The sequence below is a fragment of the Micropterus salmoides genome, unplaced genomic scaffold (assembly GCF_014851395.1).
Source record: "Micropterus salmoides isolate LMB-PRFRI ecotype aquatic unplaced genomic scaffold, ASM1485139v1 Ms_hic_scaffold_11, whole genome shotgun sequence".
Classification (NCBI taxonomy): Eukaryota; Metazoa; Chordata; class Actinopteri; order Centrarchiformes; family Centrarchidae; genus Micropterus; species Micropterus salmoides.
The window spans coordinates 31,950,411-31,968,095 of NW_024040152.1; the positions used below are offsets into that span (position 1 = coordinate 31,950,411).

General features: G+C 39.9%; 2 protein-coding genes across 6 annotated transcripts in view; both read right to left on the reverse strand.

Annotated features, from left to right (window-relative positions):
* Positions 1-2,731: 2,731 nt before the first annotated feature.
* On the reverse strand, positions 2,732-7,459 carry fzd1 (frizzled class receptor 1). Its single transcript, XM_038712295.1, has one exon. It carries the CDS (start codon positions 7,130-7,132, stop codon positions 5,474-5,476), a length of 1,659 nt encoding a protein of 552 aa, XP_038568223.1. The 5' UTR covers positions 7,133-7,459; the 3' UTR covers positions 2,732-5,473.
* Positions 7,460-10,907: 3,448 nt separating this feature from the next.
* The window catches only part of cdk14 (cyclin-dependent kinase 14), a 198,214-nt gene continuing 191,436 nt past the window's right edge, over positions 10,908-17,685 (reverse strand). For all 5 annotated transcript variants that reach the window (XM_038712296.1, XM_038712299.1, XM_038712297.1 and 2 more), the window contains one exon: positions 10,908-16,866. The gene's annotated coding sequence lies outside the window, so the exon portion shown is untranslated. The remainder of the gene's footprint in view (positions 16,867-17,685) is intronic.

A 17,685-nucleotide genomic window follows, 5' to 3' on the forward strand; every position in this document is an offset into this window, starting at 1 on the left:
ATGAAGGTGGAGAAATGTTTGTCTTTATGGAGCCAGAGCACTGTTGCTGGTTGATTTTTATTTTTGGCTGCCCCAAAAGCATGACATACAGAATGTAAAACAATATATACTGTATGTTCATATCCACACCATAAAGCAAAACCAGATGTGAGTATTAAAAGCTTCTGAGCAGAGCAGGATTGTGAGCCCCAGACCCTGCCTCGGCTTCAGTTAGAGATTATTATAATGAACACAAGACTGCAGCGTAGTCTACTTTACAACATCCGACTCCTTCCAGTGTTTTCCATGTTTTCTTTCTTCTGTCCCACACTCTCTCTCTCCCTCTATTGCTGTCTCCATGTGGGAGATAAAATTCACAAGAAGCCCTGTGCAGATGCCCTACACTAAGACTCATGGTAAACCTGTGATATATGCTAAGGCAGTGACTGACCTCACCATGGGAAACACACTGACTATTCATTATTACAGTGTCAAAAATATGTTCCAGTTTCTAACAAAGAAGACAAGTCTTCACAGTTGTCATATGCATACGGCAAACCGTGTCAGATCTCAAAGGGCCGTGCGGTGGGGAAGCAGCATGGTGTGAGAACAATGACTGTAGCAGCTGACCCGTGAACATGGCTGCCACAGAGGGTCAAAAGCTTTTTTAGAGCTATACTTCATTAGTGTGACGAGAAGATCTCGTGGGGATTTCGCCGCATTCCAGTGATGCAGGAGATGAGTTAGAAAACTGTTTGATTGTGAGGCACTAAAAAGATTTTAAAAAAGAAAAGCAAGGTTTCCTTTCCATTTGCTTCAATACTTTTTTTTCTTTTCCTTTCTGCTAATATAAATGAAATTGGCTTGTTTGCTTTGTTATCCTGAGCCAGGTAAGAACATTTATATCAATTTCATTCCCGTACATTCAATACAAAGATACTGTAACTCTGGGATGTGGTTAGCATAGCTCAGCACAAATTCTGGAGGTATGGAGAAACTGTTGGATAACAGTGGAAAGTAATTATGCACGTTTACTCAAGTACTTCACTTAAGTACACTTTTGAGGTAGTTGAGTATTTCCATTTTGTGCTACTTAATACTTTTACTGCACTGCATTTCAGAAGAAAATATTGTACTTTTCCACTAAAATTCAGTGACAGCTACTGCTAGCTTGCAGTTAATACTTAAAATTAATTTGTTTGAAGCAATTGGTGAAAGTAGCTATATTTAGTGCTCAAATTCTCAGATACAGGTTTCAGGTACTTGTACTTGAGTATATACTTTAAACTTCTTCTTCACTACATGGAAAATTATGTACTTTGTTTACCCCACTACATTTATTTAACAGAAACTAGTTAGTTAGCTAGTGGCTAATAGCTAAAATTTCTCCATAAACAACATGCTGCTTACATGTTAAAGCAATAGGAATCCAAATGTTATACATTACACAATACGGCTCTAAAATTGTACATTCTGCATAATGAGTACTTTAACTTTTGATACTTTGACTTAATTTAGCTGCTAATAGCCTTCTTTGACCTACTGTACCTAATATTTTTACTTAAGTTAATATTTGAATGCAGGACTTTTATTTCAAGTGGACTATTACTTTGACTTCTGTGTTAAAGGCTCAAATTCTTCTTCCAACACTGCTGCTAGTCCAGCTCTATAAAAACTAAAAAGTACACTTTAGAACTCAAAGCTATAAAAGTTTTTCCCTACCTGTAGTTGTTGTGCTAAGCTAGCCTAGGCCTATTGTTCAACTGAACAAACAAAGGTACAGTTGATTTATACAGTTTTTAGTGATACCATAACTTCTGTGTTCTGTTCCAGAAGTAAAAAAACATTATTCAAAATCCCTTTGACATTTGTAACAAAACTAATAACTTGAACTAAAGCCTTGGAACATATCATGTAAGGGAAGTAGGTTTTTAAAATGAAAATATGGAAAGTAAACCCCAGGAACATACTTTTTTTTTTTTTTTTAAAGAAAGACTTGTTTTGAATTGTTGAATGACAGACTGCATTGAGTTACAGAAGCGAGGAACAGATGATGTCAGGACTTCTTCTCACTATTAATGTTCTCATTCTCGTTTGATTTTTAAGTATAAATAAAGTGCTTTAGTTGTCCAATTGTGTCTTAATACAATACTCACATGTCCATATGTAGATTGAAAGACTTATGGGTTGCTGCCATTTTCCCTCCTGTCAATACTAGCCTTGAAGCAGTCCCTTCCTCACACAATTTCAATGTAAGAGATGAGGACAAACCCCAGTGGTGGTTCTGCGCAAAGAATAACGCTCAGGTAAAGTTAATATTCAGCAGTTAGAATTAGTCAAATCAACTTTCTATCTAGTAGAAATCTATTGGTGCTATAGTCTCTCCTTACGCAGCTCAGCAAGGAAACACTGTCCAGAGGAACACAATGAAGGAATTTAGCACCAAAAAGAGCATAATATTGAAAATACCCACTTGTTTTGCTAACTCAGACTGCTTAAAGTTCATATTACCTGGATGCATTTTTACACAGAATGTGGACTGCTGGTTCTGTGCCCCATCACTTACATTGACATCTTGTCCAGTATGGACAGGAAGACTGATTCCACAAAGGACAATATCTTTTTCAAAGCACACTCTGCACGTGAGCATTTTATCAATCTATTAAACCTATTCTGTAATGGCAAACGATCCATATGTCTGTTCATTTACCAGTTTTAGCAGGGGGAAAAAAAGAAGACATTCTACAAAGGCTTGACAGTTGCAATGGTGAGATTGTTTTTATTCTCATAAAGCAATCAATGTAGAGTGTGTGTGTGTATATATAAGATTCTTTCTATAAATATAAAGGTTCTCTTCATAGCGAATGCAAAGGAAATTACTTCAAAGCTGTGACTATTGTAGAGCCGTCAACACAATAAAAGGATTATTATGAACCGGAAGCACCGTGTGGAGGAGCATTTGACAAGAACACAAGCCGTGATGTGTGCGTGAGCCGAGCTGCACTGACAGCAGCCGCTCTGCATTTCAACACAAGGCCTCCTTTCTCCTGCAGTGGAAGACGTGCAAGCTGCCGGCTGCTCTTCAGTCCCACAGTGCAGACACGCAGCTCTGTTCACCAGGATCAAATTACTCTGCAGATCAACCCAAGTCTCTTCTCAACAATAACTGACACATTCAACTTCCAGGTTAAGAAAATGTGTCGGTAAAAATGAATCAAAAATATGTTTTGTTACAAACATTTATGATATGTGCATGCTAAACAACCTCTCCCACTATCACCTCTAGATATAACCATTTTTACAGTGCCATGTTAAAGTTTGGGTGCCCTTTAAGCTTTGAACAATGTGGAAAATCCTGTTTCAAATGAAGTTACAAAACAAAATTTGTAAAATGTTTTTCAAACCATCGGGGTGTTTTAGGTATAAATAATGAGAATAAAATAAAACAACAAATGCGGGTGCATTTATTGTTCAGTATCTGAGAACATAACCTCAACTCAAATGACCTCTTATATACTCTCAATAAAAGTGAGGGGAGTATGATCATTTACTTTACTTTTAAAACCTAAACTACCTTCACCTCAAAACTGCAGATAAGCCTCACATTCCACAATACGCCCGGGTTTTCTGAAACTGAACCCATGCTACACCCTAAAATGCATTCAAATTCTACTGATATTAGTTCTTTGCTTTTGATGGCAAAGTCAAAATAATGAGAGTTCTGAAACATGTGCAAAACCGGCAGCTGCATAAGATGTGTGAAGGTTTGATAAATATTTCTCACTAACACAATTCATCTGTGATGCTGGCTGGTTTCCTGAATCTGACCAACAATGGAAAAACCCAAAGATATCCCATGTACAATATTTAACGACCAAAAAGTAGAAAATCCTCACGGTTGGGAGTTTGGAGCCTGCAGATGTTTGGCATTCATGTTTAAGAAATAACCGAAATGATTAATTGTTTATCAGTAGTGTTTCTGATTAATTTTCTTTCAAACATCTAATCGATTATTCGACTAATCATCTTTGCTCCGCTCTGATGAAGGGCGCACCTCCATTTACAGACAGTTTTTTTATTTAGCTGAATTAACTGCATGAAAATTAATTCAGATTTTCTTATTACTTTGATGGGATAGGGGGGAAAAAATCTGATTAATGGGTAGCAAAATAAACTGCAAAAGCTCAAAGGGTTTCCAATAATTTTACATAGCACTGTATACAGAATTATTAAAAAAATGAATTGAATGTGTTTGAACACACACACACACAGAGGTCTTCTGATTGATTTTTATGCTTTCTAGCTTTGTATTTTAACAAATCAAATTGCCATTGCTGGCAGCCACTAAATACAAATTCAAGTCATTTTAGTGCTGTTCAAAGGAGCACGTCAGCATTTTTGCATGTCTAAGACCCCTGTTACATATGACTTACATCGCAGCCGTTTTACATGTTTTAAGTGTTTTCCTTCCTACCAGGCAGCCCCTGGTTTCAGTTCACTTCATTGCAGGGGAAAATGATATGTCATAAATCAGTGAACATATTATCTGCTTTAAATTTGCTGAAAGTTGTTAAATTGTTGTGTGTTATTTTTGCACGGTGACATATCAGAATATCAGAACTTTTAACAAAACGAAGCACAGCCACGATGGTCACTGTGCAGAATGACCCAACTCAAACATTTTTAAACTGTCTGTTAGTCGATTCACAAATTATAGTTCTACAAGAGGAGAACTGCTTCCTGGAAGGTAGGGAAAACACAATTCAAAAACTTCAGTATTGCCCGAGAGGACGTAAGACTGTAAAATCCATCACTTTCAGAACTAAAACATGCAAAAACTCTGGTATGGTCCTTTTTAACCTGAATTGTTATGTGTGCTTTATTTGGAAAGGAATGTTATAATTGACTGGGCCTGAGCTACAGGCCACAACCATCTGTCACGATGTTTCACATTCACAACCTGTGCACCTTTTCTTGTCCCAGACTGCTGAAGTTTCCCTTCAGACCCAGGCAACTGCTGCTCAACTGTATAACAGACACAAACTACAGCTGGTTAATCAGGATAAGAGGGAGCCACGAGGAAGCACTTGGGTTTCACGGGACTCTGCCTAGAATAGCCCCATGGCTCAGAGGCAGTTCACTGATCAAAGACACAAACACTCCATGTGAAATACTCCCAGTGGTGTCCACAGTAAGTCAGGTCATGAGACTTCAGGATCCTTAATGGTCAGCTGGCTCTTTGTGATGAATAAGTACAATTCCATTATGTCCGAAGCATGAAAAAAGTTTGTTTTTTTAAAAAAAAGAAATCATTTTTAAATTTTTAAATACAAATATATACTTACAAAAATCTCACAAATGTATATGTACATTAGAAAAAAAAACATACCAAGTGTCTCCTGTAAGTCCGAGAAAAATCAAAAGGAAATAATAAAGAGGATTATCATTCAGTTTGTCACTGTGCAGTCTGTGAGAGGGATGAGGTTAAACCACATTACACTGTGGTCTCACCCTGTTTACTGTTGGCCAGTCTCGTGTAAAACCTCCTCCAGGAGTTGAGGGTCTTCCCAGACCAGATCCAAAAGCCGGAGGTGATGCCCACAATGAGCGTCATGAGATACTTTATCATGAAGACGGTGAAGTCGGGACTCATGCTGGGGTGGTTCTGGATGGGACACGGCACAGCGTACGTCTTACACGTCTGGCTGATCCACGTCCTCTCCCACTGCTCTCTGAAGGCCTGCTCGTAGAAGTAGCAGGCGATGACGATGGTGGCCGGCACGGTGTACAGTACGCTGAAGATCCCTATCCGCACCATCAGCTTCTCCAGCTTCTCCGTCTTGGTGCCGTCGTGCTTCATGATGGTCCGAATGCGAAACAGGGACACGAAGCCCGCCAGGAGGAACGAGGTTCCGATGAATAGGTAAACAAACAGCGGAGCCAGGACGAAGCCCCGCAGGGCGTCCACGCTGTTGATGCCCACAAAGCAAACCCCGCTCAACACGTCTCCATCCACCTGCCCCACAGCTAGGATGGTAATGGTCTTGATGGCGGGCACGGCCCACGCTGCCAGGTGGAAGTACTGGGAGTTGGCCTCGATGGCCTCGTGGCCCCATTTCATCCCTGCAGCCAGGAACCAGGTGAGAGCCAGGATGACCCACCAGATTGAGCTGGCCATGCTGAAGAAGTACAGCATCATGAAGAGGATGGTGCACCCTTCCTTTTTAGTGCCCTGCACCACAGTCCTTATTTCATTATCAAACCTGTCATTGCACACCACCTTGTCCTCCAGTAAAAACCCGGCGATGTACGCGATGGACACCATGGTGTAGCAGCCAGAGAGGAAAACAATGGGCCGCTCTGGGTAGCTGAAGCGCTTCATGTCCACCAGGTATGTCAGCACGGTGAATAAAGTGGAAGCACAACACAGTACTGACCAGATGCCGATCCATATCCTCGCGAATTTGAGCTCCTCCTCGCTGAAGTACATCATCCCGTGAGATCGCTTAGGCTCGCACGGAGCGCCGCAGTTCTCCTGCCCGAGGAAGCGGTAGTTCAGGTAGGGAGGCACCCTGAGCGAGGCCGGGCACCTGAACTGGCCGTTCATGGGGTCGGAAAGTGTGCGCTCGGTGGGGTACGGGCCGGGGCTGTCCGGCTCCGTGCGGTCCGACATGTTTTGCCCGACGCACAGCTCCCCGGCGCCGTGGACCGGGAAGGACTCGCACGCGAGGGTGTCTGGCCACTGGAAGCCGAACTTGTTCATGAGCGCCTCGCAGCCCTGCCGCGCGCGCTCGCACAGAGAGCGGCACGGGGGCAGCGCCTGCTCCAGCACCGTGCAGACGGGCGCATACATGGAGCAGAGGAAGAACTTTAAATCCGGAGAGCACTGGACTTTCACCAGCGGGTAGAACTGGTGGACCTCCAGCCCCGCGTCCTCCTGGTTGGTGTGACCGAGCAAGTTTGGCATGATAGTCTCGTTGTACGCGATGTCCGTACACAGCGGAATGGAGATCGGCTGGCAAAATCCGTGCTCCGGTATAGACATTCCTCGCTCACCGCCGCCGTATTGCCCGTTTACTCGAAAAATCCCCACGTTCAGGAACAGAATGAAAAACAATATAGTCAAAACCGCACGAAGGAGTCTGTTAACCATGGTGATCCGCCGCGTACTTTCTTTTTGTTGCTGAACTAACTTGCGTAAACGTTACCTCTCCGGGCAGCACAGTAACTGGTACTTCCTTGAAGGCTCTTTGTTGGCGTTTTCTTTGCGAGGTAAGAGCAGCTTCTTCGGAATTTCCTCTGCTCCGAGTTCTCACAGCTCCGAGGTGGCACGAGAGTGTGGGGAACGATCCCCAGATTTTAATAACAAACTCGGCTTCTCCGGCTGAAATTCCAAAACTTAAACGTACTCCTCCAGGAAAGACCTGCTCCTGTCTCCAGTCTGCCCGACGAGGCGTCACTCTGCCGTTCAAACCTGTTCTGCGCTCCCTCACTCTCGTTCCCCTCATTGTCAAGCGCACCGCGATCCAACGGCGCTTCCGGTATAAACCTTCAAAATAATAGTGCCAAATAGAGCGTTATACTGAATAGTTTGGAAAGCTCAAATCCTTCATGGCTATGCGCATCTTTATTAGATGTTATGAATCCTTTTCAGTAGCGTGTGACGTAGCCTGTTTGCATTTATGTAACATACATCTGTATCTCATGTTTTAACAATTGTTTACATGCCAACTTACTTTTAATCTGATACATTTACCTGGTTAAAGAAAGAGAAACATACAATTCATAGTTATCAATGACTGTGTAGAGTTTTTAACGAGCTTTAAAGTGCAGCTGTAGTATAAAGTTTGTGAAAATGATAAGATGAAAGTTAAAAATCATATATGATTTTGAAGTTGTCTTAGAAAAGAAAAATGTGTTGAAACAGAAATACAATTAAAATGACTTACAATTAAAACGAGTAAATACTTTAGGTCAGTAAAGACAAATATTAAAAAGAGCAATAGGTGATTTCAGCATCTTCCTCCTCTAAAATACATTAGGTTACACTACATATAAATAGCTGTCAAGACATAAGAAACATGAAAATCCATTAATCCATCGTCAACCGCTTATGTACATGGTCGCGGGGAGAAACATGAAAATATACAATGAAAATTTAGCTACTTATCAGCTTGATCAGTATCTCACTCTCTGTACAATAAATGGCGTATGGACTATCTCCAGTCCGCTTAACTAGCCCACAGCTGCACTTATACACTTCCTGTTTACATCTGTCTTACATTGACTGGCTTTACATCACGTCTCTCTCTCTCTCTCTCTCTCTCTCACTCACTCACTCACTCACTCACTCACTCACTCACTCACACTCACACACATACACACACACACACACACGTTCATTGTATCATACAGCATACAGGAATAAACAGAAACTAGTGGAGTCCTGGACAAAATACTCCCAAAACGCTGTAGGCATGGTTTGCAATAGTTGGGTGTGAAACCTTTTAGTGATTTGTGGTACATTAAGAGCCACTACTATGCTTTAATATAAAACTAACAATAAATCACTAGCACTAGAAAATGTTGATAAATATTCCTAGGTATCCTCCATCTGTCTGTGTGGTATTCTTTTGCTCTGTTGTTGTGGAATCGTTGTTTAATCCAACCTTAATTACTGTTCTGGTATTAACCAATACCAACATGTTCCACTTGACTTTCTCTGTGTGTTAAGCTGCCATTTAAACATAAACATGGTAGGCTATAACAAGCCCAAGTGTGTTCTTTAAATTTTCGCTGGAATAAATGCTTCCACCCATAATCCACTCCACACATAGAGCACAATGCTGAATTGAATGTTTAATTTGTATCTGTGGCAGGCAGCAGTGTCTATAATTATCTGTCATCAGTTCCTTTGCTGCCAAACCTTTTTTTTTTTCTTACAGGCCTAAGACCAGCTCGCCTATGGTTGCAAGAAAATGTATTGTTTCTGTTATTTTGAGATCACAAGTTAATTATTTCATGATCTAGGGATAACAAAAGTGGCTTTCTTCTAATAATTGAATAATAATCTTGAAACAATAAAAAGCTGTTGTCTTTATCCCGTTATCTCGAGAAAAACGACCAGTTGCTTAGATTCCAAGATAAGCTGTAAGAAAAGGTCTGAGATAACAAGATATTTAAATTGTGATTTGAAGATTAACGTGACTACAAAAATGTTGGCAACCACGGTCACGAGGGCTATGACAGGTGAAGTTCTGGCCGCAAAGAACGCTGCCTGCATCAGGTGTGCATTAAACTTAACCTTAGTCATTAGTCGTTATCTTACTTTGTCTTTAATTTAAAGCTGCTTTAATCAAATATGAACATTACAAATGGATCAAATAACTACCTGTGTGGGAAATGGGACGCTATGACGAACCCAAAGAGAATTATCACTCAACTATCTTTCCCATCAGCTCACTGTTGTGGTGTTATGGCCCACACTTCCATTGTTTGGTTCAGTCTCATTGCCGTCATCAGCACTGTTTCCATAACATTGTATGGCAGCAGCTACGGCTCCCAGGAGTGGCTGGAGACCAAAGCAAAGCTGAAGGGAGAGTGAATATTGGACTTGCATTCAACAAATGCCCAGACATGGACATGCATAAAAATAATAAATGAATGACAATGCTTCTCTGTGTCTGCTGGTTGTAAATAAGTAAATGGTTTGCTAACACATTTACTATATCATCTCTAATGGTTCCACACAGCATTGTGTATACAGCTCGTTCCTGCTGCCCTCAGATAGCCACATCAGGGCATTCTTTTGAAGATTTCTTTACTTGTTTACATAAAGATAACTTGATTTCTTCTCATCTGACTGATGTTTCAAAACGTGTGTGTATATCAAAATCAGGGATTGTATATCTAAGGTTGAAGGAAAGCTGTATTTTGGCTTTCTTTTCTTGATGTATTCAAGATTGTTGGTCTGCGTCCATCTGTGTCTACTTATGTTTTAATCATTTCCCTTGAAACTGAAATTGTCCAACTCCTCACGGGGTTAACAATGAAGTGAATTTTAATCTACTCCGCTGGAATCAAGCATGCTTGATACATTGCATTCCTGCCCATTGCGCAGACAGAGTGCAGTTTGAGAGTATGTTTGTGAAATCTCAAATAGATGAGACATAGCTCCCGGTAATCAGCCCTGTTTATTACTAAGCATTGAAACACCAGCCGAAGGTGGAAAAAATACATATGAACCCTAATGTTGACAAGATGAGAGCAAGGCTATCTAACTGACACTGTCGTCTGTCTGTCTGCCTGTTAGCAGGAGACACTGACGTAGGAATGCTAGAGCTGGGCTGTACAGAGGAGGGAGGGATAAGAACTGCAACCAAACTTGTGCGTTACCAGAATGTGTTGGTACCATTGTCTCTAGGTTCTGATGATATGTGACATGAGATGATCTGTTGAGTTTATGGACATAATATGAGACAAAAAAAACACTGTATAATGCATTTACGTGAAATATTCCTTACACACAACAGTAATCCATAATCACAAAATAAGTCATGTTGAATCTTTCAAACTTTCTGACTGTTATGTCTGCTTTCTAAAAACCCCAGTGCTGTTCAGCCCTCGCTGTTCTGCATTTGCTACAGCTGCGTGCTGTTTTCGCATGCAAAAACACTGGTATTGTCCTGTTAAATTGTTCTATGTAGCATTCTGTTAGACCCCTGTAGGAAAGGAATATGTAACAAAAGTACTAGCTAGTCTAAGAACACACCCGGTCTGTCCTTAGGGGAGCTGGTAATCAAGGCAGGGCCCTTGTCTTTGTGAAAATGATGTATCAGAAATTGAACTAGGAACAGGGGAAAAGGAAAGAACACGTAACGTTGTAATGCAGTCACAGGCACTCGATAGAAAGCAGATTCAAAGTCACATCTGAAGCATTAATAAATTTTATTTCAGGTAAAACATTAAACAACATTTACAGAAGGACATTACATCTTCCATAATAACATTACATACAGGTCGTAACAAATAATGCAACAGCTATTCTACTGTATACTATATTGTTTCACTTAATAAAGTGTTTGACGACACTTCTGTTTTTCCAAATCACTTGTGAAAATGATGTATTTTCAGTGCAGCATACAAAAAGAAAACAAAAAATGCAAGAGAAGCTTTATTGAAAAAAGTTGCAAACACAGAATCATTGTTCAGCACAGCAAGGATGCACGTTAAATCCAACCTATATGTATTTCCTACCAATACCACTTCTGTCCACACGATAAATGCCAAAAAAAATAGATGCCTTATATTTATATTCATAATATATGTATAATCATATATGATATCTCTTTGAAAGCATTTAAGGGGACATTTGCAACCCTGTATACAAACTAGTAGAAGCATCAATGTTTCATTTCATAGGTGTGTCAGCGCCTTATCAATTTCCACCTTTGACATTTCTATTGATATTATTTCTAATTTTTCTTGTCACAGTGCTAAATGTGCAATACCACCTAGTCTTTCCTTGTCTGGACTTTATTGAGATATATTGAAGAACATTCAAGTTTGAACAGAGTGCTCTCAGGAACTCTGCCCACACAGGACTCAAAAATATAAGATTTTGTACAAGACTGCAGGCTGCCAAAGCTCCACAGAAGTAAGAGCGTTAAGGGGGAAAGGAAGCAATGTGTGCCACACCAAAAGTGTGCACAAGGAGAAACATCCCAAAATAATTATTCAGCTGCTAATACTGCCTGCAATCCCTTAAAGCCACATGAGGCTGGGCTATCTTAGCACAGCTCGATGGTATTAACCCTCTTCTGTCACGCCGCTTTACTGGCATTACCCACCCCCTCTCCTCCCCTTTTTTCCGCTGCACAATCACAGCCCGGGGATGACACTGAAAAGCCGCAAGATAACTTCAAGTACAGCATTTCCACGAGCTCTCCTCAATCTGTGGTAAAGATTCAAAATGAGGGACGAGATTTACATTTGTAAGGATGGGTAGTTTGCTTTCCGTCAGGCAAAGCAAGGAGATAGATATATATATATATATATATATATATATATATATATATATATATATAGATATATATATATATATCATTAGGGCAAAGCAAGTGCATAAATGTGACCATACAGGCTGGAATGTGGGGCAAACTGACTTTTCTTTAAAGTGCATTTTCAAAACGCTACTGGGGAGAGTCTAGCCCATAATTATTTACTTTGCCTCTACTACCCTCTATGGTCGAAGAAGCTGGACTGTCACGGTAAAATGTCTAAGCGCTTTAAGGCTCCAATTCATTCTCTTACTTGCTTTTCTTCCTTTAAAAGGACAGATTCATATATTTTCAAGTCCACCTTAATTCAGTACTCACATGTATGTTGAAAGAGTTATGGATTGCTGTAATCATCCCTCCTCACTACACTGGTTGTGCAGTGATTCCCTCGTCAAGTGACTACACAAATAAGGAAAACAAAATTCACATCCCTTGTTCTTTGCAAAAGTTCAGTCAAAACTAATATTTCCATCCAAATGTAGCACAACTTTGAACCTGATTTCCAGAAAATCCACACAAGAAAGTTTAAATTAACGTGCATTTCCAGCCACTACTGTTATGTAAAGTTTAGGAGTTGCAAGTATCAAAATAAACAATTGGCACTAATTCTCCAGTCTAATACCATTAATTAATGTCAACCTCAAACTAACAACATCATGTGTAAAACGTGATGGAAATGTATGTTTGTTTCTTCATCACTCCACACAGCTCTGATGTTCTTGTCTGCTGGCATCTTTTGTCTCTGCAGTGGAGCTAAAGCTTCAGCACGGCATGATTTATTTGTCTTTTTCTATTGCACTTGGTCACATTTTGTTTTTGTTGATACATTTGACGTACCTTTTTGCACCATTTTGACTTATTAACAAGTAACAAGTGTAACTAAAGGCTAATTAGGTGTTTTTTGACCACTAGACGACAGAAAAACCACAAAGAACATCTCATCGCGGACCTCTGATCAACATATGTTTTTATGGCTAACAGGTTAGCAAGCGACTATCGGCTTACATCTCCAGCAACAGAACAACATGGCCCATCCCAGCCATCTGATAAATAGAAGGCCAATATTGCTTGTCATTTAGGCTCTGGTTTGGTCCACCTTCTCTTTAGAAAAATATCTATCAATAAACGTAAACGCGGCCGGCCCAACTAAGGTAACAACTTGATTCTGCTAATTCAAGACTGCTGAAGCGTCATATTATAGCCGAATTTTGGAATACATTTTGGCGCTGAACCATTTCTTACACTGTAGTCACTCTATGAAAGTATCACTTCATGGTCTTAATGGAGAAGAGGAATGATTACAATGTGTGAGTGTTGCATTAAGATAGACATGAAAAAATCCAAAACAACCCCCCCCCCCCCCCAAAAAAAAAATTACAACAAAAAACACTGCTTCCCACAAACTCTTTGCAGGTTAAAAACCCTATTCTTAAATGTGACAGACCATCTGGAGGGGGACATGGAGGGGCTGCAGGTTTATACTGTACTGTAGCTGATAGGACTAGATGGGTGTGGGAAGTTTATCCTAGCAGGCAAGACATCTATATTGTAAATATGAGTGCGAGTGTGTGTGTGTGTTTAAGAGGCAGACATGATAAATATCCACAGTTTCCAATTCTTCATGATGTCACATTTGCAGCCTCATCTCTTCGGTTAATCAACAGTGCAGGGCCAATATTATTGTTTCAGTTGATTTCAAACCGATTGAAATCTAAGAGGAAGCCATTGTATTGATAGTACTTCACAATTGTCACCAAACGTCTAAACTGTAATAATATTCAGATAATTTCACACAAAACATCAAAAGAAAGAGCAAAATGCAGTATCAACATCTTTGCAGATGATACTGTTATACAGCTGACCTTTGTCACGGTGTCATAAAAAGTTCCAAAACATTTAGAACATGTTGAGGGGCACACAAATGGGGGACGTCCATGCATGAGAGCACAAGTTGGTGGTGAAGGGACTCATAGATCATGAGCACCTACATTTCACATACTGCACACACACTATCACACACCGCAAAGGACTCACTCCATTCACTTGCTTAATTTGTCTGATAAGGAAAGCTCCAAATAAGTCTTCACATTTGACTCATGAACTGAACAAACAGAATATTGCCGATCCTTTGATAATATTAGATAAAGTGAAAGGGAGGATTGTCGTGGGCCAGATCAAACAATAAGCCACACAGCCTATTGGTGTTCTACCTTTTTTTGTACATTAGCTCATATGCAAGGATGGAAGCACCAATGCTTAGCTATTGCCCATGTTTTTATACACTCATGCACACTAGCACACATACAAATCTCTATCAGACACACACACTTACAGTTTTTGTCAATTACGGTATTGCGTACTGTATATTCTAACACACACTGGTTCGTGCTCTCCCTGTTGTTATGTGTTATGTTACGTGTGCACCGTCAACATCTCATCATCAGCAGATATTTTTTATGTTAGAGCGGCATTTCAGCTGCAACACAAAACTCATATCAGGCAGGTCTGGTTACATGGAGGTCCATTGGAAACATTAAGAATCCTTATTACAAGTATTCTACAACCAGGGTCTTACTTTTGCAGTTTTGGCCATCATTCTTAAGGGTTATGATAACAGTTTACTCGCAAAATTTTATTTCGCAATGCAAATATTGAGTCCGCTATAATACTCTATTACATTGCAAATATTATAACAGTCTAAACTAAATTATTTTGAAGAAAAAAACAAAGGCAAATGTGAGCATTATTAGCTTATGGATGTATTATGATGGCGCTCTGTGCATGTGCCAAAATATTTTATCTCTTTAGTACGTACCAGCCTTAACTTGCCTCAACTTTTATCTATTAGTAATTAATGCACACGGTTTTACAATGAAGATCTCAGCAATGCTATTTGTGAGTGAAAAATTCTGATAAATGATAGCCAAAAACTATAAAAATAAGGCTCTGAAAAATGCATGCCCTTTGAACATGTGGAAATGTGCAACCTTAACCCACCCAGGCCGGCAAATGAGGAGAGAAATACAACTGCTCACCTCCTGTTTCCTACTTCCTACTATATGTGCGCTTTAGTGTTTAAATCAGACCAAAATGGTGAGTTACCACAGTTAGTCAGCTAACAAGTTTACATTATGATAGCACAAAATCAGCTACATGTACCATTAATTAAATAATAATTTCAACCTTTAAAATAGATGCAAGTTAACCACGTCTTAACTGCAGAGTCAGGAGAGTTGTACATTTAACATAAAAGTAGCTGTCAAAGAACCACGGACCTCCAATATGGCTACCAGAGGATGTGTTACAGCACCTGAAAGCCATGGCTTGAGACTAACTGCGTCCTGTCATCCTGGGGATGAAAATGTGTTTGGGACAAAGACAAATATTCTGTAGGACGCCTCTAGGACGAAAGGGATCGTGTGTGTGTGTGTGTTTATTTATTACGATCACTTAGCAAATGATAAACTAAACCGACCGAGTGCTGACTACAACGGAGGCCGTCTTCTCATGCTGTTACGAAAGTCATGCCGGATTCACACAGGAGGCTGGCTGCTCACCTGTTCCCGCGGTACAGGTCCATTGATTCTCTCAGTGACAAACAGCTTGCTGATCTCTCAATTGCACAGTGTAGGCTAGCGTTAAGCGCTACACACCAATCTTCTCACGCAGTGAAAAACAAATCTATATTGTGAAAACATCGACTAGCAGACTTGCGGGTAGAGTTTTGCATTAAACATCTATAACCTGAAGCACAATCTGGCTCTGTTTGGGACTGTGAGCGGCAGAAGTCAATATGAGGATTTGCGCTGAGATGTCTGCGTGATTGGCAGTGTTAGTTTTGTTTTTTACCTCCGACGAAGTGCAGTGCACTTGTTTCATTCAGTAGAGTCTGAAGGGGAGCAGAGTATAGGTCAGGTAGACCTTTTAAAAATATTGTGAATTCTCATTAAATAATGATGTTAGTCATTATTACGATTTTCTTTTACATTTAAGAGAACAAAGATATGTGAGATTCTGAATATGCAGAATGCTTTGAACATGAGCAGAAAACTTGCTGAAACAATGTCCAGGAGTTTATAACTGAATTGAAATTAAATAATTTATCATCGAGGTAAAAAGGTGTCCCGACAGTTAACTTACATTAACTTCAGGACGATTCAAATTGTTTTTCAGGACGGTTCAGGGACGGAGGTGAAAAAAGTTAGTCTGGAGCCCTGCTTCCACTTTTGATATTATTGTTGTCTGCGGTTCCACAAATTATAGTTGAACCTGGTTAAAAAGAAATGAAAGTCTTTAGGACAATTTTTTCCTTCTGAACTGAGAGCATTGTTTTTGTTTTATAGATACAGATTTGCTTGTATGCATGGCTCCAGTATGTGTTTGTTGAGTTATGTGTCTTTGCAAGAGCAGTGTGGTGGTGAGAAGACGAAACAATATTAAAACTGTCCATTATATAGTTTCTAGATGAGTATATCATACATACAAATATACATTCTTAAATAGGAGGCTAGTTACAAACACAAAACACAATATGTACCAATAGTAAAGTCCTTTTGTTTATACTGTGACAATGATATATGAGTTATTGGAACATTATAAAAAGTAAACAAATGATAGCCTGAAATCTTAGGTACCTTTCATAATGCACACATGCATTCATAACTATACTCAATGCTCACTCTCTTTCTCATGTACACACACACACGCACACGCGCACATATTGTGAAGGTAATAAATAAAGAGAACTGGGGCTCTTTCATTCGTCTGGATCCTCCATCTCAGCATCTTGTCTTCATCTTGTTTTTTTTTTTTTTTACAGAACAGCCACCTGAAACACAGAGACATAACACACATTCTGTCAGTAACACAGTCCTGACAATTGACATTCTAAAAAATACCAAACAAATGTCACATTTTTATGTTCCCTTGTTGCATAGAAATCAATAGTCAGTTGACACAGTAATGAGCGCATGGGTCAAAGTTTATTAGATGTCCTGTCATGTTTGAAGGTAACACCGTGAGTGCTTGTTGGATTGAGCAAGTGATCAACTGTCCCATTTACTCTTTAGTGAAATGATTTTGTGAGTCATGACCAAAACTGAAAATCTCAGTTAATGAGTCATTTTATGATGTACTGAAACAGGATTATACTGCTGCTATTAACGAGTTCTCCAGATTTTTGATGTTCTTACTCAAGTCTGGTCTCGTCTCGAGACACTTTCTTTCAGTTGACTTGTCCTTTTTGGAAATTGTGGTCTTGCCTTTGCTTACATGCTTTCTTTCCAGATGTTAGATGAGAAGATTGATCTGTCGTCTTTCTGTGACTAGCTTAGCAGAAAGGTTGGAGGGTGGGGTAAACAGCCTTGCTGACTCCAATGTGAAAACAAAGAGTTCACTTCTAAAGCTTATTAATCAATATGCATGCCTTGAGCATTTTGTAGGCCTTCAATTAAATGGTTTAGCTCCTATTTAACAAATAGGAGTTTCTCTGTCACGAATTCACCAGGACTTCTCATCATCTGCTCCTCTCTATTGCGGGGTGCCCCAGGGTTCAATTCTTGGCCCCATCCTGTTCTCTTTATATATGTTGCCGTTAGGGGCTATAATAGACAAGCAGAACCTGTCATTTCATTGTTATGCAGATGAC

Coding starts and splice junctions, on each gene's coding strand:
- fzd1 (XM_038712295.1), bottom strand. CDS start 7,132: ATGGTTAACAGACTCCTTCGTGCGGTTTTGACTATATTGTTTTTCATT.